At 37.6% G+C, this 24,286-nt stretch overlaps 3 protein-coding genes and 2 non-coding genes across 7 annotated transcripts; 1 reads left to right on the top strand and 4 right to left on the bottom strand.

Moving 5' to 3' along the window:
* Positions 1 to 854: 854 nt before the first annotated feature.
* LOC113750915 lies at positions 855 to 1,016 on the bottom strand. Its single transcript, XR_003464685.1, has one exon. It is a non-coding gene; the product is annotated as a U1 spliceosomal RNA (small nuclear RNA).
* A 4,181-nt stretch (positions 1,017 to 5,197) lies between these two features.
* LOC113749367 lies at positions 5,198 to 9,978 on the top strand. Of its 2 annotated transcripts, none has more exons than XM_027293070.1 (5): positions 5,198 to 5,216; positions 6,749 to 7,232; positions 7,396 to 8,791; positions 8,931 to 9,077; positions 9,205 to 9,978. In XM_027293070.1, exons 2-5 carry the CDS (start codon positions 7,179 to 7,181, stop codon positions 9,699 to 9,701), a joined length of 2,094 nt encoding a protein of 697 aa, XP_027148871.1. In that variant the 5' UTR covers positions 5,198 to 5,216; positions 6,749 to 7,178; the 3' UTR covers positions 9,702 to 9,978. The 2 variants fall into 2 exon arrangements, with proteins under 2 accessions (XP_027148871.1, XP_027148870.1); XM_027293069.1 differs by lacking the exon at positions 5,198 to 5,216 and adding an exon at positions 6,167 to 6,377.
* An 899-nt stretch (positions 9,979 to 10,877) lies between these two features.
* LOC113750294 (protein WHAT'S THIS FACTOR 1 homolog, chloroplastic) lies at positions 10,878 to 12,617 on the bottom strand (the record flags this gene model as incomplete). Its single annotated transcript, XM_027294290.1, has 1 exon — positions 10,878 to 12,617. A coding segment is annotated over one exon (1,356 nt), but the record flags the coding sequence as incomplete, so codon positions are not given.
* Positions 12,618 to 12,696: 79 nt separating this feature from the next.
* TRNAY-GUA lies at positions 12,697 to 12,782 on the bottom strand. The gene is given in 2 exon segments: positions 12,697 to 12,732; positions 12,746 to 12,782. It is a non-coding gene; the product is annotated as a tRNA-Tyr (tRNA).
* Positions 12,783 to 14,194: 1,412 nt separating this feature from the next.
* LOC113749027 (probable pectin methyltransferase QUA2) lies at positions 14,195 to 21,306 on the bottom strand. Of its 2 annotated transcripts, none has more exons than XM_027292657.1 (9): positions 20,808 to 21,306; positions 19,532 to 20,271; positions 19,291 to 19,423; positions 18,313 to 18,553; positions 16,763 to 16,988; positions 16,386 to 16,561; positions 15,884 to 16,187; positions 15,219 to 15,357; positions 14,195 to 14,847 (listed from the first exon to the last, which is right to left on the bottom strand). In XM_027292657.1, the coding sequence occupies exons 2-9, from the start codon at positions 20,251 to 20,253 to the stop codon at positions 14,689 to 14,691; spliced, it is 2,100 nt and encodes a 699-aa protein (XP_027148458.1). In that variant the 5' UTR covers positions 20,254 to 20,271; positions 20,808 to 21,306; the 3' UTR covers positions 14,195 to 14,688. The 2 variants fall into 2 exon arrangements, with proteins under 2 accessions (XP_027148458.1, XP_027148459.1); XM_027292658.1 differs by having other exon boundaries at positions 19,532 to 20,261.
* Between the last annotated feature and the right edge of the window lie 2,980 nt (positions 21,307 to 24,286).

Genomic DNA, 24,286 nt, shown 5'->3' with positions numbered 1-24,286 from the left:
AAGATTTTGCCAAATAATACTCATGCAACTGTTTGATCACTTTTGGAATACTATTTTCTGAAGTTTTTATAAAAAATATATATCTATTGTAACAATTTAATAAATATAAGATAAAAAAAAGTGATTGAAAATTTTGTTCATAATAAATATTAAAAAAATTTTGAAAAAAGAAGGCAATCCAAATAAAATTTTGAAAAAAGAAGGCAATCCAAATAAGGCCTTAGCTTTTGAGAAGTTTAGACTAGAATATTGCTTTGGGGAACAAAGAATTGGCCTGAATTGATGAGGTAATTGGAGGCCTTTTTAAGTAATTCCCCCTCCTTTCTCCTTTCCCAAACAGAGGTGAGAAGGAGAAGATTTGGTGTTCCATTACTAGACATGTCTGTTGGATCCACAAGAAACATGAATCCATTTAATGGTATTACGGTGCATAAATACAAACACAAGTGTCAAAATGAATAACTAATTATAGTGAGTGAATAATGCTCATGAGGTTTTTTAACCCTTTTTTTGTTGAGTTTTACCCATGACTATACTCAATAAGAAAATATCAAAAGGACATTGACTGATGACATTCCCGTCCTATGTGTGGGAATCATATCCAAGACGTTACAATAATCCATCCCATCCCTCATTTTATTAGAGTCCATTTTCCTACTAAATGCGTCGTTTTAGAAAAATTGTTGTATTAGCTTGCTTTCCAAAAAGAAAAACAAAGAATAAAAAAAAATTGTGTTGGCCACATTGTTTTTATGACGTGCCAATTCAAGAATGTCATGTTGGGCCAGGCAGATCAATCTTACTCTCTGGGATCTGGCCACACTAGGCCTACGAAAATGCTTGATATTAGTTGGGCAGGGGCCGCGCGAACGCAGGCCCCCACTGCCACAAATTACGACGTAGGCTCCACCACTTTGGGTAGACCTTAGGCGGGCACCCCTCCCAAGTGCAATGGAGGTCACCAACCTAGGCCATGGGCCTTCTTGATCACCCATTGACCCCGTCCAGGTAAGTATGTTTTAAAGGTCGTCTATCCTTCTCTTTTATACTGACTTGCCTCCCCCTCCTTCCCCTGTCTGGTCGATGTGGGACAATTGAAGAGCCTCCTAAATCCATCCATACCTTTTTCATCGTTAACGCTTCTTTTTTTTTTTGGGTCAGACTTTTTCAAGTTAGCAATTAACGCTTCTTTTTGGTTAACCTTTAATTTGAGCTTTTCTCAGTGGGATTACACACTTTTCAAGAATCGGCCATGGATAAAAGTAAAACTAAATAGCCAGCTGAATTTGGTAATCAACATTACTATAGCAGCAAGTAATAGTACAATCAAAACCAATTGATATTCATGTTTTTTTCTAAGTTTATTACATCCTGAACTTTGTATTATACTGCTATCCTTCCAAGATTAATATGTTTCGAAATCATATCGTGCTTAAATTTTAAGTGAAAATCATTCTCTCCGTTTATATTTAAAAGGCTTAAATTTGACTCAATGCCAGTCTTTCTAATATTTAAAAGGCATAGGAGTATGTAACAACAATTCAACACCTAAAACCTGTAACCACAAAAAATATATTTACAGGGGAGCAATGAATTGGATGATATAAGGGGAGAAAATATAAGCGATAATCAATTGGGTGCCCTTTTGATAGACTTATAATCAATTGGGATATATCATTAGCAGGGTGTTATTTTGTGACCCCTTTTGAGTGTTAGATTCGGAGTAGGTGTTTACATTAAGAAATCATGAACCTAATACTTGTGTGCATGCGTGTGTGCATTTTTTTTTAGCCTGATATTTGTGTTTTGTTGCAAAGAAAAGTTGGGAGTGCAAATATTGAGACTAAAAATCCAGGATGAAGTGCATTTGTGAATTTGAGTTGCATACTTGCTCTTCTATGTTTGTTCTTCATTTTTGTCCATGTTGACCATGCATTTGGCAAGCTGTATAACAGGAATAATACAGTCCACCCGCAAATATACACTAGCAGATTTAGATGCGTGTCGCATATACAAAATTTTCTACTACTAAATCCGTGATATAGAGCTACATACGTTCAAATAAGCTTTGTTGAATTGAAAGATACTGCATAAGCTTCCTCTAAGCTGGATTTATTAACCATCATTTACATTTTGAAAGTGATAGATATCCTTTAACATCAGCAGGGGACGATGAGCTAGAAGGAAATGAGTTAGAAATGGAGATCAAAATATCTATGTGGAAATTATGTGTGTGATCTAGAGCAGCTGCTGATCCTTGGACCACAGAGGTCACTTCAACAGGCTGCCAATAAACCGCAAAGGGGGGTCATTCATTAATTAGACATTCAAAGATCATCAGATACGAATACCACAACGGGTCTTTTTCAGAATGAGCAAAACTGTGTAGTTTTGGATCATTTACAAGAATGAATTTGCTTAAAAGAAGAATGTGTGGCGTTAATTAATTAAAAAATTTGTGCGTACAAGTGGTTGGTTTGGAATCTGGATATATAGGGCGCATTAATTATTGTTTGGATGTCAATAATATGACAGATTTCTATGTAGTGTACATCAACTCTATGCTCCATTTTCTCAAATTATTTTGTATTTTTCCAAATTAATAAATCTCACTTTTCAGTACAGATTTCTTCTTTTCAAATTGGGTCCTATCAGTTAATTGCCTCCATGGGCCTAGATTGCATTCTTTCATCACGTAGAAAGATCACAAATCCACTAGCCAAATCCTATTTTAGAAACGGGAATGGAGTTTATTTGTTTGATGAGTCCCACAAAGAATCGATTCACAATGGTTGTTTGAGTGTCAACTCGACTTAGAAAGTAACCAAGAAAGTAAAACATCGTACTAAAAAAGAAAACGTTCATGTTCTATTCTATCTATTATATTCCACAAATCGCTCTTTGTGGTAGCAATTTCTATTCTCTATCAGTCAGAATCGTTCAATCAGGTGATTAGTTTCATCACTTGGTGGAAAAGTTACCAAAGAAGCCATCGAATTATTGGTCACTTAATGTTACTGCTGGACAATCATTTTGCAAGCATTAATTTTCGGCCGTGTAAAAGCTCCAACGAATCACTTTGAAAATGCTCAACTTGATAACTCCATCAATTTAGACCGCACATAACACATTATTGGTCTTTTACATCACCTGGATTTATGCTGCTCTACACTAGATAATTTCAAAACAACCCCCAATTCCCTTGCTTTTCTGGTTATTATAGAAGGCATGCTCTTACTTAGTACTTCCTCCGTCTCATTTTGATTAGTTTGCTTTCCTTTTTCATATGTCTTCAAATTTTTATTCAATTCTTAATTGAAAAATGTAGATTTTTATTGAATATAACCTAACTTATCTGATATAAAATTAAGTAGGTCTACTTTTAATGTAAGGCCATTTTCGAAGGATAATAAATTAGATTTATTCTTCCAACAAAGTTAACTAAACTTTTCTTAAACAGTGTGAGGCAGTATTTTTTTTTGGGGGAGGGGGGGGTTGGGGGTGTCTTTTTTTTATTTTTTTATTTTATCGCAACGATAAGATTCTTATAACCTAATCTAACCTAATTTAGAGGGACGGGATAGGGGGATTCAATGTGAGTAGAGACTCCATTGAAAAAAATCAATTAAGGCCGCCACATATAGTGACAAATTTACTGAATCCTTGAGCTCCCACACCGCCGAGACTTTTCAAGTCTTTGTTGGTGATCACCAGCCAAAGGCCTAGTGGCTGGGGTTGGGGGTGTCAAGATATGCTCTTTATTCGGATAATCTTCAAATGTGATCTTATCTCACTTATCAGAGAGGGGATACCATCTTGGTTGTACTTGTCACTTTGTCTTTTGGGAGAGATTGTGGGCATTTGCGGTGCAAAATACACCGTCGAACGACTGTGGGGACAAGTTCAATATCTGTGGGGGCAATACGCAAGCGGGAAATTGCCTTGATATTCAGCAAATCATTCCTGTCGTTGAATGATAGGGTATTTAATGCTGTTTGGTCGATCTGTAGTGATTATCCTGTCGAGGAACTCTTGCCATCGTCTCTCTCATTTTTTACCATCTCCCATTAGGAATGAGAAGCGAAGGAAAACTGGGAATGGGGAGGAAAGTTTCATTAGAAATTACAAAATGGAACATTATAAGAATGGAAAAAGTTGCTAAAATTTTGGTGATATAACGAGGAGGGCCAAATTCATAGTCTTTTTTTTTTTTAACTCATAACGTAGAAGAAGCTTGCCTCTACCATAACGTGGATAGTTAGTTTCTTGGATTGTAGTTATCCATTGTTTCATTTCTTCAAATTACGGCAAGTAACTGATGGAATGGAATCAAGCCTTGCAATCAACAAACAGAAAAAAAAAAAAATCGTAAGTAGTATATATATCAATCACAGCAAAATTTCTGCACGCTGCTATCATTTCCCGAAATTCATCAAACACATTCTGAATCGTGGCCGGAGCTACACCACATATTCAAAGGTCTTGGTGGTTTCTTTCTTTGCATCAAATGATGATTATGACACCTAATAATCAAGACAACCTCATTTGACTCGCCCATGTTGCATGAAACAGGATGATCAATAAGTTTTGCCCGCAAGAATTAGCTGGTTTCTGATTGGAGGGGAGGAGGGACCATTATGCATCAGTCAAATTTGGATTATACATGTACGGTCCATTGGCGTTTGTACGTCTCAAACGTTGCCGAATTTGCTTCTCAACCTTGTCTAAAGCTGACAACTACATCGTGCCAGTTTTAGTTGTACGTCAAATGTAGGTTTGTTCGTACGCCGTCCGTAGGATTATTTTACAGGCATGATGGAGATAAAGTGATGGAGAGATCGGCGGTCAGAAAAATAGTTAAAACTCCAACAGCTGACCTATCTGCCATCCACGCGTCCCCCCACTTAGATTTGTTGTTAAATCTTGCTGACAATAATCGTTGAATGATGTGATTGTTGACAACAATGAGACAATGCAAATCCCAATCCCCTGTGGCCTTCGCAAATTTTCTGCTGCATTGTTACAGCTATGATTATTACATCAGGGTATTTATGCCGTCTTCTTTTTCTTTCTTCTTTACCCTTTTCCAGGTCGGGCAAAGAGGAGCCTCAAAATTTTTCATGGGGTAGTGGAAAATGGTAAAATCGGCCGCTTTGGGAGAGAGGAGAATTGGAACCCTCCTGTATTCTGCTGGTAACTGTTGATTCTATCTGCTGGTAACTCCTCTTAACAGCAATCACGGGTATTATGACTATATTTCTTTTGTCCGATATCTTTCTGCTCATGAGACAATGAGAATCTGAATCTTATTCTAGACGAGTAATTAGGCTCTTTAATTTCCAGGCACCAATGGCAAGAAACTGTAGACTCTGTTGAGATAAAATGGGATTCTGCTGTTTTTTTTTTGGATTGCATCAACTGAATGATCATTTCTAACTTTTATACTATGCATTTTTTTCTTTTCAATAAAACATCATACCTTTTATTGTTCTGCGCTAATTCATAGTATTATACTTAGAAGAAGAATTGCCAATATAAACTATTCTTGTAAACTTCTTTCTTTCTTGTACATCTCTTTTGATGTTGTATATGTTTTAACAGAACCCAGTTTGTAATAGAAGCTTAGATATTCAACTTAAACCATAGAAGATTAAAGCCATTAAACGAGTTTAGCTTTCTTTGGGAAAAGCAATCCCATAATCGTGATAGGACCGTTTATGAAGCATCGATATCACTTTGTAGAAAGGGAGAAAAAAATAGTAGCAGCAGCAGCAGCTAGGAAGACGAGTACGAGGCCAAAAGGAAATAGGAGATTACAAACCTTAATTAGCGCAAGACTGCAGTTGAAAAAGAAGCATTCTTTAGGTCAATAATTGACAAAATGAGAGCAATATAAAAAAAAGGCAATAATTGCAAGTGGTTAAGGTTAGCCATCAAATCAAGCTCCAGTTTCTGCTTTCTTAATTATGAATTATCAAAAGATGATTATACTAGAACTCAAGAAATAATTTAGTAAAAAAGGGTCTATCATACCCAAAAAAACAATAAAAAAGCAGGCACAAGGTTCCATTTAGGACCGTGTTGGTTACGCGTACTTGGCTTCCCATCCTACCTATTTCTAGTCTTTTTCCAGCTTTACTTCTCCATTCACTTCCAACCCTTTTCCTCACTTTCTCGTAATTCTCCTACCCAGCCAGCCAGCCAGCCACACACACACACACACAAGAAGATACGCATGGACATATATTAATGCACATAGCAAATAAGGCTTATTTCTTGCGTATGATATTTACTACACTGTTCTAGACAATTAACTTATTCAGATTAAGAAGGTTCTGCAACTGAGGCCTAAAACTGGCAAACTTTTTCTTCAACGGGTAAACTAATGATTTTATTCTTGCGCTTTTCTACTTCTGCCTCCTTTTCGGCTTTGTTAAGATTTCTATTCTGTTTGTGTGCCAAAAGGTCGTTTAAAATTGTATGGTTTCTTTGTTCATAAGCTAGATACAGAACCTCAGGTATCAAGGATCTATGTTTCGCTTTCTTTACTAACGTTACCTTAATTTACCAACTCCAAGGTTGCTCTTTTGCATTCTTGTCTCTTGCTTTCTTTACAGTAAGAGCATCAAATGTTTGTTAAATCCTAGGTTGTTCAAATTTCAGATGTGTGTAGGTTGAACTTTTGTGGGTGGGGTTCTTGAATTTTCTTTAAATGGGGTGCTTATTGTTGTGAATTTTTTATATGCAGGACCAGGATTACTTGCTGTGAAGCTTCTACAGAGAAGCTGCAGGGTCTAGCACTCTGGCCTACCCTCAATTGGAATTTCGCTGCTCCTTGAGATGGGTTAGGGATGAAGCAAGAAAGGCAGGACTTGATTCTTCATTCCTTGGATATCTTTATTCTTCTTTGGATTCAACAGATTGGAATCTATCATTGCTTTGGCAGCTGCCTATTGATTATGGCTAATAAGAACCGGTGTGAATTTTGACTGTCAAGAATTCTTCTTTATATTTCTATCAATCTGCTCAAGGCTCATTGTATTCCAAGATGTAAGATCTTTTCTTCAGTTAATTTTAAGGCACCGGTAGAAGAATTAGTAGAAGGAAACAGCAGATATATTGAAGGAGGGACATCTCTGGTTTTTTGTATATATATTGAAGAGGACTTACTTTTCAGAATGGCTTGGCGCATTTTCTTTTGTGGGCTTGTTGGGAGTTCTAAGAAAGTTAAGGTGAGAACAATGAACTAAATATAGGGAATATCATCTACAGCTCCTTCTGGGGGTTTCGTTGCTTAATTCAGTTTGAAGATTGTTCAGCTTACAGTTTTTCTCCCCTTACCCAATTTTTTGTCTGCTCACTTCGTTTTTGTTACATGTGGCTTGTTGCCTGTAGGGAGGAAATAAATCTCCAGAAACAGCTGATAATGGAAAGGGACTTAAAACTTTACATGTAAAGATCGAGGCACCCTCTAAATCTTCTGAAAATGACCAGGTGAGATCAACTTCTTTCAACCTTCCAGTACCTTTTGCCGTTCCTGGAGCTGCGAGGTGTAAGGTCAAGGTAATGAATCATGAGAGTCCTGTTGGGAGAGAAACTGAAGATGTAGCTTATGAGGGGGAAGATGAGGATGACGAAAATTTGTCGATGAGGCGGGAAAACTCTGATCTTGATCTTCAAGCTCATGCTGGCTGCTCAAATGAAGAGGCTGATCGACTTGTTAAAGAGATGAATCTTTACAACACTTTTGGCACAGATTTGAGCAACCAGTGTGAGAGAACTGAAAAAGATATAGAGGCTAGGGAGATTTCAAAAAGTGGACACCTAAGTGATCCAGGAATTGGTAAAGCTGCGTTTTGGGCTTCCCCGAAGCTTGTGCGGTCCTGCTCTGACTTGGGAACTAGGGGTATGCTCAACAAAGTGGCTGCACAGTTTCCTCCTACAAAAGCTCAATCTTATGAAGAATTGCAAAAATTAGCTGAGAAATTGAACGAAGAAGTTCTTCAAGTGAATCCAGCAAGTCCACTTTCTGTGAGGACACGTTGTAGTGCTGACAGGGTGATCCTGAAGAAGCATTCATCAAGTAAAATACTACCTTCTAGAAGTCGAAAATTGTGGTGGAAACTGTTCCTTTGGAGCCATAGGAATCTCCACAGAGTAGAGGTTTCTAGACCACCTCCACTTTTGTTAAATCCGGCCTTGAACCAGCAAGGAGGCTACTGTTCAGATACTCTAGAACCAACGAGAGCTGTAGACTTGAGCAAAGTGGAATCACCTAATTTGTTTACTGAAGAGCGGTTGAAAAATGTCATCTGTGACAATGACGACCAGAGGTGGGATGGCTTTCATGGAGTCTCTGGTTTGTTGCCACAAAATCAGTGGGTTGCTTTCCCTGGGGAATCTTCCACGATGGCAAGAGCGGATGAGTGGCCACTGAATCAATGGGTTGATTTCCCTGGGGCGTCTTCCAGGATGTCAAGAGTTGATGAATGGGTGAAAGGGCTTTTGGTGCAAACTCCTGTCCCAGTTGAGAAAGATGATCAAACTGAAGATAAAACTGATCTCGTAGGCACTCCAGAAGCTGGAAGATCACCAAGGAGGAGTTCATCTCCTGTGCTCCTGCATCCAACTTTTAACGTCCCAGAGGAGATCGCGCATGCCAACAGTGTCATACAATCTCTGAACTCTTCCTCAAAAGTTGCTCATATTGTGGGAATTGGACTAAAAGTGGTTCCCCACCTCTCGAGCTTCAATAGTCTTCGATCTGTTAACTTATCTGGCAACTTAATAGGTATGCATTCTGGTTAATGTGGAAATCCTTCTCTTTTTTGTTCTTGTAGTAGTTATCCTCTTTTCTCTGCTTAAAGAGCTGAGTGCTAAATTAAGAATTAGGAACCACGTACTAATTAGACTTCAACTTCATTTTGCAGTTCATGTAGCTCCAGGGTCACTGCCAAAGGGTCTCCATACTCTCAACTTGTCCAAAAACAAGATCAGCACAATTGATGGTCTTAGAGAATTAACCCGATTGCGGGTGCTTGATTTGAGTTACAACCGAATCTCAAGAATTGGGCAAGGCAAGTACCTCTTTTTCCAAAGTTAAACCCAAGTCTCAGTTTATCTAACCCACCCAAGTAGATAATATGACACCCTCCACTAGATTTCATACTACTGATGAAGCAGTTTCACATATGGTGGCATCAGGTTTGTCAAATTGTACGCTTATCAAGGAGCTCTATCTTGCTGGAAACAAGATAAGTGATGTGGAGGGACTGCATAGGCTCTTGAAGCTGACAGTTCTGGACTTGAGCTTCAACAAGATAACTACATCAAAAGCACTTGGCCAGCTTGTGGCCAATTACAACTCCCTGCTAGCTTTAAATCTACTAGGAAATCCAATTCAGACTAATATTGGTGATGATCAGCTACGGAAAACTGTCTGCAGTATTCTCTCAAAGTTAGCTTTTCTCAACAAGCAGCCTATCAATCCTCAAAAAGCACGGGAGGTAGGCAAAGAAGGCATTGCTAAAGTTGCACTCGGCAACAGCAGTTGGAGTTCTCGTAAAAAAGCAGCAAGGAAAGTGACCCAAGGGGGTTCATCTTCCTCTGGTGTTCATAGGAGCAGTGCAAGTGTTGCGTATAAAAACAGGCACAAGTCAAAAAGCCGCATACAGTCTCATCCTACCACAAAGGCCAAGTGAATCCTGCATCTTCACCCTGTTATATCCTTGTCTAGCCAGGTTATCCAAAAATGCCCTCTCTTCCGGTGGGCAACATTGAGAGCTTGAGGTTTCTTTTTCATTTTGTTTCAAGTTGGAGTGTTTGATGTTACCAACCAGGTGTTTTGCTTATGTTGTCTGGATCCTTTTTTTTTCCCTTTTCATGTTTATGGTCATTGAGTATCTTGACTATTTTGTCTGTCTGTTAAGCTCGATTTGTTTCTAAAGAATCTGATCTTCAGAATGATTGGCATCGCAAGGGTGGCAGGAATGGCTGCTTTTTATTCAGTTGACGTTACAAGAATGCCATTGCCATGGAACAGTGGTTTCGAAACAAAATCCTGACTTGTAGAAAAGTTTACACGCTAATAATACGTTTCACAAAGAAACTAGATGGCATGTCAGGCTAGTATGAGCTGATACCTTGATAAAAATTAAACAGCAGCATACAAGGTGAGCTTAATTCAGGAAAATTTGCAATCTGGTATAAGACCTCTAGCCTCCAGTAATGCTTCGGTACATAGTGGTCAACTTCTAAGTGATACTAAAATTGTGTAGGATGACTACAGTGGACTATGTTCTTTGGCTGTAATTCGGATTCCTTTGACTAGTGTCTGGGTTCACAGAAAATGGTGACCAATCCGATTACACCTTGCGTATATGCAACAACTCTCTTCTCTTCCCAGGTAGGCCTGTGCTTCTGCAGAACTAACAGAAAGGTGCTTTTACCACTGATAAATGGAGCAAACATACTCAATCATAATACAGACCTGTATCTTCTGAGCCAAGATTAGTTATCAGTACAAATTATGTACTAATAGAAACTCGATCTATTTCTATTCATACTTACAAAAACACAATTACCATGCTTTAGAAGCTCTGCTTCCCACATGGCCTGACGAAGATCAAGAATGCAATCATATCAAATGACTCGTATCAGAACCAACAACACTACCGTACAACTATCTTACATTGAGAAAATTAGTTATCTTAGTCAAAATGTTCATTGGCAACAGAAACTAGCAAGAGTTAGATGATAAGATAATCATTGCATTAGGATGTGAAACCATGAAGATCATATTTCATGCGGAAATATTCTATTCACGTAGAGAAACCATATTCTTGACAATTAAATAAATTCATAGGCATGAACTCATGAAAAGTAGAAACAAGATTCGTATTCAAACTAGTGCAAATTATACACATGATCAAGTCTCTACATATTCTAAAGACTAAAGACCGAGACTTTTAATCAACTAGTGACTTTAAAATACAAAAAATCAACTTGAAAATAATCAGCATGACACTAAAATGAAAACTAGATCCCTTCATCAAGCAGTGCCCAGTAGATTAGCACAGAGAAGCAGCTGCATAACTTGCCAAGTTCAACTCTAAAGTACCTAAGAAGTTCATACTGAACTGTTGCCTCTGTCTGCCCATTTTCCTTTCATTTGTTTTCCTTGTTGAGATACTTGATATTGTTGGTATCATCTCTCTCATTCAGGCAAAACCCGCTTCATGCTCAAATTCTCTACTGCAACTTCATTTCTTACTCCCATCATCACTTGATCCCAAATCTTTCATTTCTGCACATCTATACAACTTCTCATTGAATACCAACTGGGGATCCTTCTTGATCAATACACCATCCTCCCCATAAGCATCCTTCAGAAAAACACACCAATTCATCTCTGTCCCAGCCAAATAAAATGTTCTCGGCTGCTTCAGAAGCATCTGATAAGTATGTTTAGTTAGACTAAACTCCTCCTTAAACTCCACAATGTTATGTATATAAGCCCTCTTCTCCAATGTCAAGCTCAAGAACTCATGAATCACTCCAACCCTATACTTCTCAGCCTCCAAAGTCCATAAATCAAACTTACTCCCATCGGAATAAGGTGATACCAATGGCAAAGTATTCAACATATTCAACTTCCTCTCATCATCCTCATCTAAATCCAATGCCTTCCCATGTTTCACCGCGAATTTAAACGCCTTCTTAACCTTATCCTCATCTATCATAAACTCCTTCTGCAACGCACTAACTGCCAATGTAGGATCCCAATTCACAAGTTCAAGCACCCTTTTACCATCTTCCTCAACAACAACCTTAAAGTGCTCGGGAAACTTCACCACTCTATCTCGAAAATCATCCGGGATCCCAAACAAAAGCCTGTTATGATGAATTTTACTCAGGGGGATCCTCTTATTAACCGACAGCATCAACAATTTTCTGACCACATTCACTCTCTCAACTTCCATTTGATCCATGATTTTGCGCTCCTCGAGCAACAGTCCCTCCATAAATTCACTAAAACCAATCCACATTTTATTATCCGTGTGGCGGTAAACATCGAAAAGTAAAGGGTGATTTTGGATAAATTTCGAGACTTTTCGGCCGCGGGGGAAGCCCAGTTGCTGGTGTAGTTTTCCTGCCTCGTCGAGGAGGAGGACTTGTTGGGGTTGTTTGGAGAGATATTCTTTGGTTTTTGTTAAAAATCTGAAGTGGGCATCGCGGTGGAGGATGTTTTCCAGGTGGGGGCTGAGGTTTGGCTGGGTTTGAACAAGTTTGGTTCGCGGGCTTTCTTTTTTCTTGCGTTTTTTCTTGAATTTTTTGGGGGTTTTTGTTACTAGAAATGAGGTGGAGAAATGGCGGGAGTTGAAGAGAGAAAATATGTGAGGTTTTGAGTAGGGGTTTAGGAGGGTTTTGAAGGGAGGAAGTTTGGAGTGGGTTGTTTTAGTAGTGGTGTGAGGGTGGAAAGAAGGTGTTGCCAGAGGGTCATGGGCGGCGGAATTGGTGTCATGTGGCGGCGGCGGGAGGGTTTTGTGCTGGTGTGAGGTGGTGGTGACACCGTGACAGGGTGGTTTGATGTGCAATGGTCTATGGTGTCCCAATGGTCAGAAAGGGGAAAAGACGAAAATGAAAGAAAGGAAATTAAAGGATGCAAAACAAATTTGAAGAAAACATATGATATCGTCCGACCTGCCGGATTCGAACCAGCGACCTAAGGATTGCCATGTAACCACTACAGTCCTCCGCTCTACCAACTGAGCTAAGGTCGGTTATATAATCATGGCTCCACCAAACAAATTAAAGTTAATTATGTTAGTTGGATAGATTTTATTAATAGTCAGATGGCTAATAGGAGCTGATGTACAAAATAAGGTGGATTATCCATCCACTCCTCCTGTATTTGCTTTCAAATTTGCATTCTGGGCAAACTCATCAGCAACTTAGTTTAGATAAAGACAAATTTGGGGATTTTCCCAAGTATCATGGCTAAAGATCCCTTTTTTTTTTACCTTCCCGTTCTCTTATTCCCTTCCTACCTGAAATTTGTTAGTCAAGATTTAAACCTTGGTCTATCAAGCGGGAGTTCAACTCTCTGACCAGTAACCCCCACTATGGTGGTTAAATAAAGATTTTTGCAAGTTGCTTCAAAGGTTCTCGGCTCAAATCTCACTCTCGCTCCCCACTTTTCAAATCTCATCCCTCCATTGTTGGAAAATTTTAAAAAAGAAAAAGATTTTTTGCAAGTCTTTGAAATCTCAAAAAAAAAAAAATTTAAACAGGATGTGCCATGAGACCTCTAAAATTTGATTAACCTTAAAAACCCAAATTATTGTATGAGCAGTGGAATCTAGGAGTGTGTTTTTTCTTTTTTTTTTTCTTTTCCAATTAAAACGAGACAAAAATGGATTAAATAGTTGTATATGCAATGCAATATAGGGGTACTTTGGTCTACATAAATCAAAATGGTTGAGAGGAGTTTCATTAACGATTAGACCCTGCATTACGTGTTATTTGGCAAATAGTGGCTGCGCAACTAATTAGTAGGGTTTTATGAAAAAATGTAGAAATAGATTAGAGTACTCATCAGCAGGACTGCAAACGAACTAACTCGCGAGCGGGTTGATCGAACTCAAAATAATAAGCTCATTAGCTCGCGAGCTCGAGTATATATATATATTTTATTATTTTTTATTTTAATAGTAAAATTATATATACCCTTAATATTTTATTATTTATTAAGAAAAAATAATTATTTTATTTTTTAGGACTGCAAACGAACTGACTCGCGAGCGGGTTGATCGAACTCAAAATAATAAGCTCATTAGCTTTATTTTTTTCGAGCTCGAGCTTGGCTAGAATCAAGTCAAACTCGAGCTCGAGTTTTAAATTGTCAACTCGTCGAGTTCGAACTGGAGTTCGAGTTCAATAAAATTAAGTCAAGACTCGACTCAATTAGATCAAAACACAACTCGATTTGGCTTGTTTGCAGCCCTCTCTTCAGCTGTTAAAGCTTTGCGCTTCTAATGGGACTTGAATTGATATCCAATAACCACCACTACTCCGCCCAGACAGAAAGAATTTATTTCCATGCAAAGAAGCGTTCCTTTGAAATTTTTCTTCAGTGGCAAAGGCCTCAAAATAAGATAAGAGGGACCAGAGCAAATTGATAGTAGTATAAAACTTTTCACCAAGTCAAGACATTCGAGTGAATACATTTAGCAAAGGAAAAGAATGTCCAAACCAAATGAAAGAATGATGTCAAGCGAACGGAGCAGCTGGGCATACTATACAATGACTGAAAAAATCAACTTTGCTTATTCTGCAAATCTTCACATTATAATTTTATCAATGTGGTTGTATGGATGAAATGAGACATCACAAAGAAAATTTTTTTAAAGTATATCCCTATACTTCTCTGAACATGCTGTGCCTCAGGCTGTGTAATTACATGGCCCTATGTTTACCTTACGGCTCCATAGGATTTTGAGGACCTGTGGTTCCTCCCTCCTAAGCAGAAAAATTGTTCCTGCTTTTACTGCATTCTGTTTTTTCTAATCAAAACTTTCAATTCCACCAACTCTGTGGAACTCTACCACAATTCTTGTAGAACTTTACGACAAACATAACTTTATCTCAAGGTTCGTCTATGAACGTTGGCTTCTTGCCAACCCTGAATTACATTGCCTGCCTCTTTACAAAAGCTTTCTGGCAGATTAGGAGTCGCTCATCGCTGTTGTTCTCAACCTCTACCACACGTGCATCCCATTTCAAGAGTGTGGTGAGAGTTCTTGCAGACTCGATTAGGGTAGCCGTGTCTCGTAGTATAACCCAACCCTGCATCACAGCCATCTAGATTAGCTAATGTCAGGAAATGCATGTTAAAAGCCTAGACCTAATCGCAATTGCATTTACAAACCAAGCAGATTACTGGTTACCCAATGAATTAGTTATAGAAAGTCCTTGTAAATAAACTAAAAAGCCCATAGAGCATCCTAGAAAATAATGGATAAAAACCCCTCGATCTCAGAATGTTTACCGGGAGACTTGAAAGCTAACGTATGAGACTAATTATCCACTGGAAACTCGCATAATTAGAAAGGTCAAGGTGACTGCTATTTAAACCAAGTGCCAATATCAGCTACAATTCAATTTCTATCGCTATAATAGTTTGTATAACAAGGAAATATAGTCATAGAGAGACGTACCTCTGGACGAAGTATACGATCCATCTCGATGAACACATCTAGCATTTCACATCTTCGCTTCTCACCAAATTCAAGTGACAAAAGTCCATCTCCATGCACAAGGTCATAAGTTCTTGGGTATGTCGGGAATGCTTCACACCTTGAGGACAAAGAACATAATAAGTAAATCACAGAACTTAGGAAGAAGCATGATAGTGTATTGACTAGGAGAAGAATAATAAGAGCTCCTGAACCAAAATTTTGAAGTCTTAGTCATGTGAGACTTAAGAGGACGTCAAAATTTCTACTATCACTTGTACTGCACAAGCAACTAGGTATCTGTCCAAAATTCTGTTATGGAATCCTCTCCTTGCATTAAGGACTACGACAAGAAGGCGAAATACAAATGGGCAAGAAGAACATTTGAGGATTAACTGCAAGTATAAAATTTCAGGGTAAGCTGCAAATATCAATTTGCTATGAAATCCAATGTCTAAGAAGTCATCGGGTTATATTGAATATGCAATTGAAATCGTTTCCTCTTTCCACCAATGCATAATAGAAGTCGCAACTAAACTGTACGATAATTCAATGATCATCTTTGTGTTCACTCTGCATGCAACTGACAAATCAACAAGTAAAAGAGGGAAATAATTGTTGCCCAAGAGAAAGGGAGCAGAAATTACCAGTCATGTAAAACACCAACAAATCCCCTATCCAGAATTAAAGGAAGGTGGTTGTTTCCAGTTGTGGGAATCACATTCATGACCCACACAGATTTCTTGGCTTCTAGTAATGCAGCATTGAATCCACCAAAGTGAGCATTCATGTCCAACACATTTCTAACCATGTTAAAAGGTGGAGAAGGATCTTCATCCCCAGGTCTCTTTGGATGATCAGAAAATATTAGTGGTGAGAGAAGAGACCAATAATCCCGAACTGCTGAGTTCCAGTTGAGGGTATCCTCCACAAAGTCATCTGAATTTAAACCTGATACAGCCAAAATGGATTATATGAAGATCTTCCAAGGAAGGCTACAAATCGAAAATGGCGTACAGTCTAAACATCCTTTAAATGATTAGCCATGAACAACCTTGACTGTTTTCATGCACTTTACATCATTTTAATGGTTGCAAACTGCTTCAATAATGGTTGGATTAAGCAGGTAGTAAATGATTATAATCTTACCATGAATTGCAAGTTCATTTGAGTTTAATCTAGTCCTTGCTGGCCATTTAGTCCTTTCTGCAATAGGAATCCATCGCCGGCTCTGAGTCCCTGCAATACATCCCTGAAGCGGTCGATAATAGGGGGATTCAACATCACGGCCCCTGTTGCAGAGAGAGGGACCAGAACCAGATTTCCTGGAAATAAAAGCAATCCCACAAATCCACAACCATCAGTTGAATCCACACTTACACACTGTAAAATTCATATCTTTGGTGGACAAAGCTCATAAGTTGAAAAAATAAATAAACAAACAATTATGCAAGTGTACTTGCATTAATCCCTTACTTAGTAGCATAACAGTTAAATTATGTAAGTGTAATGTATTGATGCCTTACCTAGTAGAATAACAGTTCTTTTTACTAGTCTTTTTCCAAACAACAGTGTCAACTTGCTGTGACAACATATCCCAGCAGAGATTTTTTGCAAAACCATGCACAAAGTTCCATTCTTTCTGGTTCTCTTTTTTGCGAAGGTACTGCTGAGAACTTGTCAGTTGCGAAGTCCAGACAAAATATCCACCAGGCCTTAAAACCCTATCAACTTCAACTAAAAGAATACCATCTGCACCACACAATAACAAGCATGTAACAGTAAGTAACACTCTTTGTATAACAGGGAACTGTTTGAAAGACGGTTATTTGGAACCTTTGAAGGACTCTAATTATGTACTGGAGAATTCCAGAAGGGCAATGGCCAAATGAATCAAAGGGTGCACACATTCTACTTGATCAACTGTAGATTGCAAATATCTGGAGTTCACACTACAGGACAGGTAATGAAAGATATATAGTACGCTTTGCTCAGGTCAGACATCTTAGCAAATTAAGTGATTCTTGCCAATCTAAAACTTCTGTTGCTTTTAGATTCGATTTCAGTATCTATCAATCTAAGCTCCAAAAAGAAGATTGGAATTTTGTTGGCCGAGAATACTGCTAAACAACATGAATAAACCTCAAGTACCAGTCTGCTGTCAAAATCATTTACTACTTTTTAGATATTTATACCAGCCTTCAACAGTCAAGCCGGAAAATCAGCAGCATCAACTAAGCTCACGTATATATAGTTTAGAACAAGAGAAGCAGAAAAGCTGCAGCTACCCCATATCTACTAAATATGTGAAAATATTCTAAAGTAAAAAGAAAAAAATGAAAATTGGAAGCCAAAATTCAACTGATCATGATGTCAAATAACTTTTCCAATGAAGCAATTAATTTCCACAGAGATCACTACTGCACTATCCAATTTGTATTAACCCATGCATTCATACGTTAGTGTACTGCTGATAATAATGGGAATTCTTGCCACCTCAGAAGTTATTCCAGGACTGATTGTCACTATCCAGTGACTGTCATATGTTTTCTAAGATAAAGAGGGTCAGTCTTTGAGAAGGACATGTTTAAGACGCTCAAGTCCTCAGACATAAGTGAAAAGCTTCATTCTCTTTCTTAAGTTAGTATATAGTATTTTCTACATCTAGACAGCAAAAGACAAGCAGCAACCATGGAAACTTTTGACTCAATTGATGAACGGTGCTTTCACTAAAGTGGAGCTTGTAGCAATGTTTGCTTTCTGAACTGCAAAAAATAAAAAGTTACAATGCTACGTCTATCAAGAATGTTTTTCAAACATCTTTCTACTAGCAGTCCGACATTGTGTTCCTTTGTTACAATAATCCTTCATTTGACTACTCTGGAACTCTTTCCTAGTATGTATTGTTGACACAATACTGTTTCAAGATATCTTCAGCATATCCATTCCATAACTTTAATAACCTAAAAGTCCCCGATGAACACACAAGGAGTTATCTTTATGTTGTAAAAACAAAAGGTTTAGCATGAAGTAGGAAGAACGTGCAGGAGAGAAGGACCAACATCATGAAGCCTACCTTTCTGATCCCAATCAATGCCACATCCCGCACAGTGTATCATGTCAAAAGAAAGAGATGGATACGGCAACTGTTTTGAAGTAAATGAACTAATCATTGCAGGAAGACCTCTTTCCAGGGTGAGCTGAACTTGACTGCCAGAAGCTTCATAATTTGCAATGCACATTGTCAACAATTCATAGGAAAAAAGATGTGCCCCAAGGTTACCATAGCCACAGCCTATGTCCAATATAGTTCGAACCTGAAAGTGAAGAACATTTACCATGAAGCTAAATTTTTCGTATACCAAGATGGAACAAAAATATCCAACAATTCTGGCACCAGTAGAAGCTATTTGCTACATTCATAATTCACATAAGAAGAACAACCCAAATTCCAGGACCTTAGATCAGAGTGTTGTTTGGGTTAGAACAGCTTTATCTAGTTGAGCTAAATCTAAACTGATTCAATACAGAAAAACAACACAAAGCAAAATTCTAATGAAGAGCACTTCCATCAGAACAAAACAATCATGGTGAACAAAGTAACTGCATCTGATGTCCATGAGACCAATGTATGCAACAGCTATGCAAAACCAGCAAATACAGAGGAGTACTTCAAATTTGTCCCAAGGGAGGTAAGCTAACAGCCTAACAAAAAACTGGCACAAAGCAAAGTATGCAGGAATTGGAAAATAGACAGGTCTTTTGCAAGTTATGGAAACACATATAATGGTCTCACTAAAAAGCCAGTTGGAAACTTGAGCTCATTGAGAATTATGTGCCATCAACTGGCAGATTCCAGGTAAGGATAATTATTAGCTACATAAAAGCAATCCAAGCAAAACAGCCAATGCAATGCTCCAATAGTAAGATCATAATAGATGGAACTTTCAAGAGGTAGAATGATAAATAAAACTAAATTTTCATCTAGCCAAAGGTGACGAAACCTATAGCAAGGTAATTAAGATTAAGACCACATTAAGCCACAATCACTTACTCCAGATTGTATGAAGTTGGATTCATTTCTTAGCCCAACCATTTCAGCAATTTGGTGAGCATAATCTTCCATGTCATCATACCCAGGAGATGCCGAACGAAAGGATATTTGATCTTCATCATACATCATCATCCTGAAGTGGTTTGACACTGTTAGAATAACTAAATAAAATTCAGGCCTCCAACATAAACAAATGATCTTTTCTCTCAATAAAAGAGACCAGCATTTCATTTTAACCCACCTTTTGGTCAAACTTCCAGAGGATCGAACCTCCTGTGCGGTAATATTTATATTTGCCACCCAGATAAGATCTCTTCCCCAAGGCCACCGCAGCGGAATCTTGTAATTGACAGGTGGAAGAACCAAACAACTTTGTCTGGAACTTGGCCCACAGTGGCGGTCATATTCATCGCCAGTGGAAATCCCCAAAGCAAGATTTTCTGAAACATTGAAGCAAGGAACATAATTCTCAGACTCTGGAGAACAATATTCCAAATCTTTTAACCTTGTAGAACCAAGAGAAAGCTTTCCAACATCAACCAAGTCAGAAACTAATTGCTGCTGCAGGCTCCTGTACCCTCGATATACTTGACCTCTGGATGAAGTTGTTATTGAGATTGTCCACCAAAAGGATCCAGTAAGAGCAAGAATTACAATTACAACTAAGCTTAACCTCAGCAAAAGCAAAGCGCGCTTATGTCTATTTCTTAGTACTCCAGGACTAAATGGGTCTGAAACAAATCCATTCTCCATTAAACCATGCTTAGAAGATGAATTGTCCGTGAGAAGAAAACGAAAGGGCTGGCTAATGGATAAATAAGTCTGATCAGCATTTGGACTCTTTCTATCAACATCTTCCTTCTCTAATTTATCTTTCATCTGAGAATCATCATCCCAGATATCATGGCTATTCGGTGGAAACCGCCCCCCACCTGATACACCTCGATGGAGAGGCCTTGACATTGTCCCACCTGAAATCCCCTGTAAACAAGTCATACATTAAAATGCCTTTTGATAAAAATTACTAATAGAGCACTTATTATATCAGGAAACAATAAAACGGCCAAGTGGGAAGCCTAAACAAGATCTAATCCCCTATTTTCAAATTAGATCCACTAACTAACCCGAGAAGAAATATGCCAAAAAATTCAACCTTTATTTTTGGTAACAATAGTAACTAAGTAAAACGTCTAGTAGAAATATTGGTTGCATAACTAATAAAACCTTAAAACGAGATTATTAAGGGGGTGATAACAAATCCCAAGTACACCAGTATCAATGAGATCTTACCTTACCAAACAAGTAAGAACAATAAAGGTGGTTCAATTATGGTGAACTTCAGCTCACTTAGTTACTCAAAAACCAATTAAAGCAACTTCAGAAAATCAAATTGAAGGAAAACCCATTAATTTGCATCCATGGAAGTCGCCATCTTTTCAACGAACAAGACAAATACCAGTACAGAACGAATTCTACTCGAGCTAAGTTTGCAGAAAGTAAGAATCTTTAGAGAGTACCTTAATGTATCCAACAAGACAGATAAATGAGTAAACACCTCCCAATCTAAGCCCCTGAATTTCAGTCTATTTGTTTCCCCTTCTTTTGCTTGAATTTGCCTCAACTCAAGATTTTGTCCTTTCCCTTCTCTTACCTCACCACCCTCATTTCCTTCCCCTTCTTCTCACCCAGTCTCTGTCTCCCTCTCTCTCTCTCTCTCTCTCTCTCTCTCTCTCACACACACACACACACACACAATACGCAGTAACTCACTCACTCCTTCAGCTTTCAGTCTCTCTCTCCCAATCCAAAATATATCGGTGAATGAATGTACGTATGTATCTATTTGTCTTTCTCTGGAGTCTGGGGAGTGTCTGAAACGCGGGGTGGAATTCTTGAGAGAGAGAGAGGAGCAGAGAGATAGGAAAACGGAAACTAGCAAGAAAAATAGTAGTGCGTAGAATTGGGGGCTGGCAACTAAAGTACGGTATGGATCCAAATCCAATCACAGGTCACAAAACCATAGCTGGCTCGTGAAGCCAAATAAGCAGCAAGTGCAATACCTATTCCTAGCATGAGATGTCATCATTTGACGAGATTGATTCACGCATATACTATTCACACGGTCATTAGAAAACAAAAATTGTTCTCACATATTAATTTATTACGAAAATTATTAGTATAAAAGTATTTATCTTGTTTTTTTTATATCTTTTGTAGTAAAATACTACAGTTTGCTAGTAGTACGGTAGATTTAGCTCAGGTCGGGCGACTAGTGTTTCAAGCATTCTAATAGTAGAATATAATATTATTATTTAAAATAATTATTATAATACTTTTTATGATGTAACGTATGTAAAATAAAAAATTAAGTGATAATATAAAAAGATGAATTAAAAAATATGTTTATGATACATATAAAATATTATGTGAAATAATCTTCTATCCAAACACTCTCATATTATTGCCTACAAAGTTCTACCATTTTATCTAATTCAGCAGTGTGATAAAATCAACTAAGATTCATCATGTAAATATTTATCACTAAAAAATACGATATTAAATTTGATGAATATTAAGTTTACACTTTTGAATACTTATTATTTCTCTACTTTTGATACTAGTTTGTATATGCGAAAAAGTAATCCCATCGACACTTAAAATTTTACCTTATTTATAAATTCAAGAGTAAATAGTAAAATTGTCACTAAATTATTTAAAATAGCACGTTTCAGACATCAAAACTCATTTTTTTAATTTAAAAAGTCACTTCACTTCTTAAACGAGCCTTTCGAGTAATATTGTCCAATTTAACTAGTAAACCAACAAAAAATGAAAAGCACATTTGACCTGCTGTTGTTGTAAGTTTTCAGGGCTAAAAATGTCCTAAAATTCAGTTCTTTTTCGGTTGATTTATCAAAAAATGGCCCAAAAGACCTGTTTTAAGGAGATAAGTAGCCCTTTTTATTTAAAAAAAATTCGATAATTAGACAATGCCGTTTTAAATAATTTAGTAACCATTCTCACCATTTACTCTAAACCGAAACTTGGGTGGTTTATCCTTGGCAAAGACGGAGCTTGGTTGAAGTTGAAAATTGAAATAGGATTTTCTTGACGAGTATTAAATGGGCACAAATAATTAATTTTATCGTCTTTTTTTTTTTTGACTAACCGTACTTGTTATTCAAACGCACATGTCCATATTTGCTCCTTTAACATGACCACAAATGTTTTAGGCCTCGTTCTTAATAGGATTAGTATCAAGAAGCGTGAAAATTAAAATTATTAAAGCGCGTATAGAAGCTACCATCAGACAGTTAATCGATGAAGAATTAATCACTGCATTAAATTAAGTACTAATAGCATTTATACTAGAAGTCATTAAATTAAATACTGGTAGTAAAACATATTGACTGCGGAAACCCACGTGAGATGCTATTGACTTCAAGGTGGATCATCAGCATGAATTCAGATGTGGATGCAAAGCTGCATTTGGATTAACGACTTAGGATAATTAGCTATTAATTATGTCATGTTACGTAGATTAGTAGTCTAGTAGTAGTAGATCGGGGTGGGAGTGGGAATTAAGGAAGAGGGGGCGGGGGCTAGTGGTGATGGAGATTGGAGACAACGAATGAGGGGATTTTTACGCCTTTGAATTTGGAAAATAAATTTCACAAATGTCACCAACTTGCGCCGGACATCCCGCTCCTATGCATGACAACTAATACAACACATATGCACACACACACACACGTATGTGCACATGTATGATGTGTTTTTGTTTTGCATGGTAAGTCTTAAATAAACCTTCTACCAAATGAAAAGAGAGAAGGGAAAAAAAAAATAAAAGGTGGTGAATGGAGCTAGTTTCAAAAATCTAAGAGAGAAATTAAAAGAAAAAAGCAACTAAGTGTTAAAATTGAGACATGTTCATTGATTTTATAACACAGACTATCTATGTCATGATTCAACCGGAGGGGAGGGGGGTTGGATTAGGGTTAAGAGGGCTTGTTTGGATTGATAGAAATATATATTGCAATGATTTGATATATGTAAAGTAAAAAAAAAAAAGATTAAAAAATGTGTTTACAGGAAACAGAAAAATTTTTCTGTGAAGAATCACACTCCAGACAAGGCCTAAAACTTATTGAAACAACCATACAATAAGTATTTTTTGGTACGCTAGAGCAACATGAGAGGTGGATTTTAGATGATGGTTTTATGGAGTTTTTTTTTTCTTTGGTACAATGGAGGGTCAAATCAAGTAGAAACTAATCTAGGAATTGCAAACCAACGTAAATCTTGACTAAGTAGTTGTTTAATAGTATGTGGGGGATCTTTGAGAATAGTGACTTGAAACCATCCCCTTAAAGCAACCTTTGCCAAGTGATCGATTTTATGCAGAGCTTCAATAATCCCAAAAATAAAAATATTATTAAAAAAACGTGTTTATAATGTAATCAAATAAATTCTTTTTTTTTTTTTTGTAAATAAGAAGCTATCTAAACGCACTCACTTATTGATTTAATAAGTGTAGAGCAAGCATCTTAATAATGCCCATGATTAATAAGATGGAGAATTTCTACCCAAAAAAGGAAAGGGGTTTTTTTTTTGGGTTTGGGGAAGGGGGGGGGTGTGTGTTGGGGCAAAGCAAGCATCTTTGATAATACCCATGATCAAATAAGATGGAGACATGGGAGTGCTTCTTTAAGAGCCCTCACATGGGATTAGACTTGAGGTGATCTTGATGGATGTATTCATGTTGGAGACAATAAACCTGAAGTTCTTGCTAGTATGTGATTTTCATATTGGTGTCATCTCGATTGCAGAAGAGTAGAAGAACTATAACCGAGACAAATATTGGGGCCTTCAAAAGCTTGGAAAAATGAATTGGAATCTATTATCTGCTTATATCCTATGAATAATGAAGCCAAAAAAAATGACGCTGGAATTACAGATTTTACGGTGGTGATACCCTACCGCTAAAAGGGTAGGC

The sequence above is a fragment of the Coffea eugenioides genome, chromosome 10 (genome assembly GCF_003713205.1).
Source record: "Coffea eugenioides isolate CCC68of chromosome 10, Ceug_1.0, whole genome shotgun sequence".
Taxonomy (NCBI): Eukaryota; Viridiplantae; Streptophyta; class Magnoliopsida; order Gentianales; family Rubiaceae; genus Coffea; species Coffea eugenioides.
Note: the sequence above shows the minus strand (reverse complement) of the source record. Positions and strands in the feature narration are given on the sequence as shown.

Bases quoted from the DNA above. Each gene is read 5' to 3' on its own strand.
- LOC113749367 (XM_027293070.1), top strand. From the start codon at position 7,179: ATGGCTTGGCGCATTTTCTTTTGTGGGCTTGTTGGGAGTTCTAAGAAA. The intron at 7,233-7,395 runs GTGAGAACAATG...TGTTGCCTGTAG, and splicing joins GGAGTTCTAAGAAAGTTAAG to GGAGGAAATAAATCTCCAGA. The intron at 9,078-9,204 runs GCAAGTACCTCT...TGGTGGCATCAG, and splicing joins AATCTCAAGAATTGGGCAAG to GTTTGTCAAATTGTACGCTT.
- LOC113749027 (XM_027292657.1), bottom strand. From the start codon at position 20,253: ATGTCAAGGCCTCTCCATCGAGGTGTATCAGGTGGGGGGCGGTTTCCA. The intron at 16,188-16,385 runs GTAAGATTATAA...TGGCTGTATCAG, and splicing joins AAATGAACTTGCAATTCATG to GTTTAAATTCAGATGACTTT. The intron at 14,848-15,218 runs GTACGTCTCTCT...GCTGTGATGCAG, and splicing joins ATCGTATACTTCGTCCAGAG to GGTTGGGTTATACTACGAGA.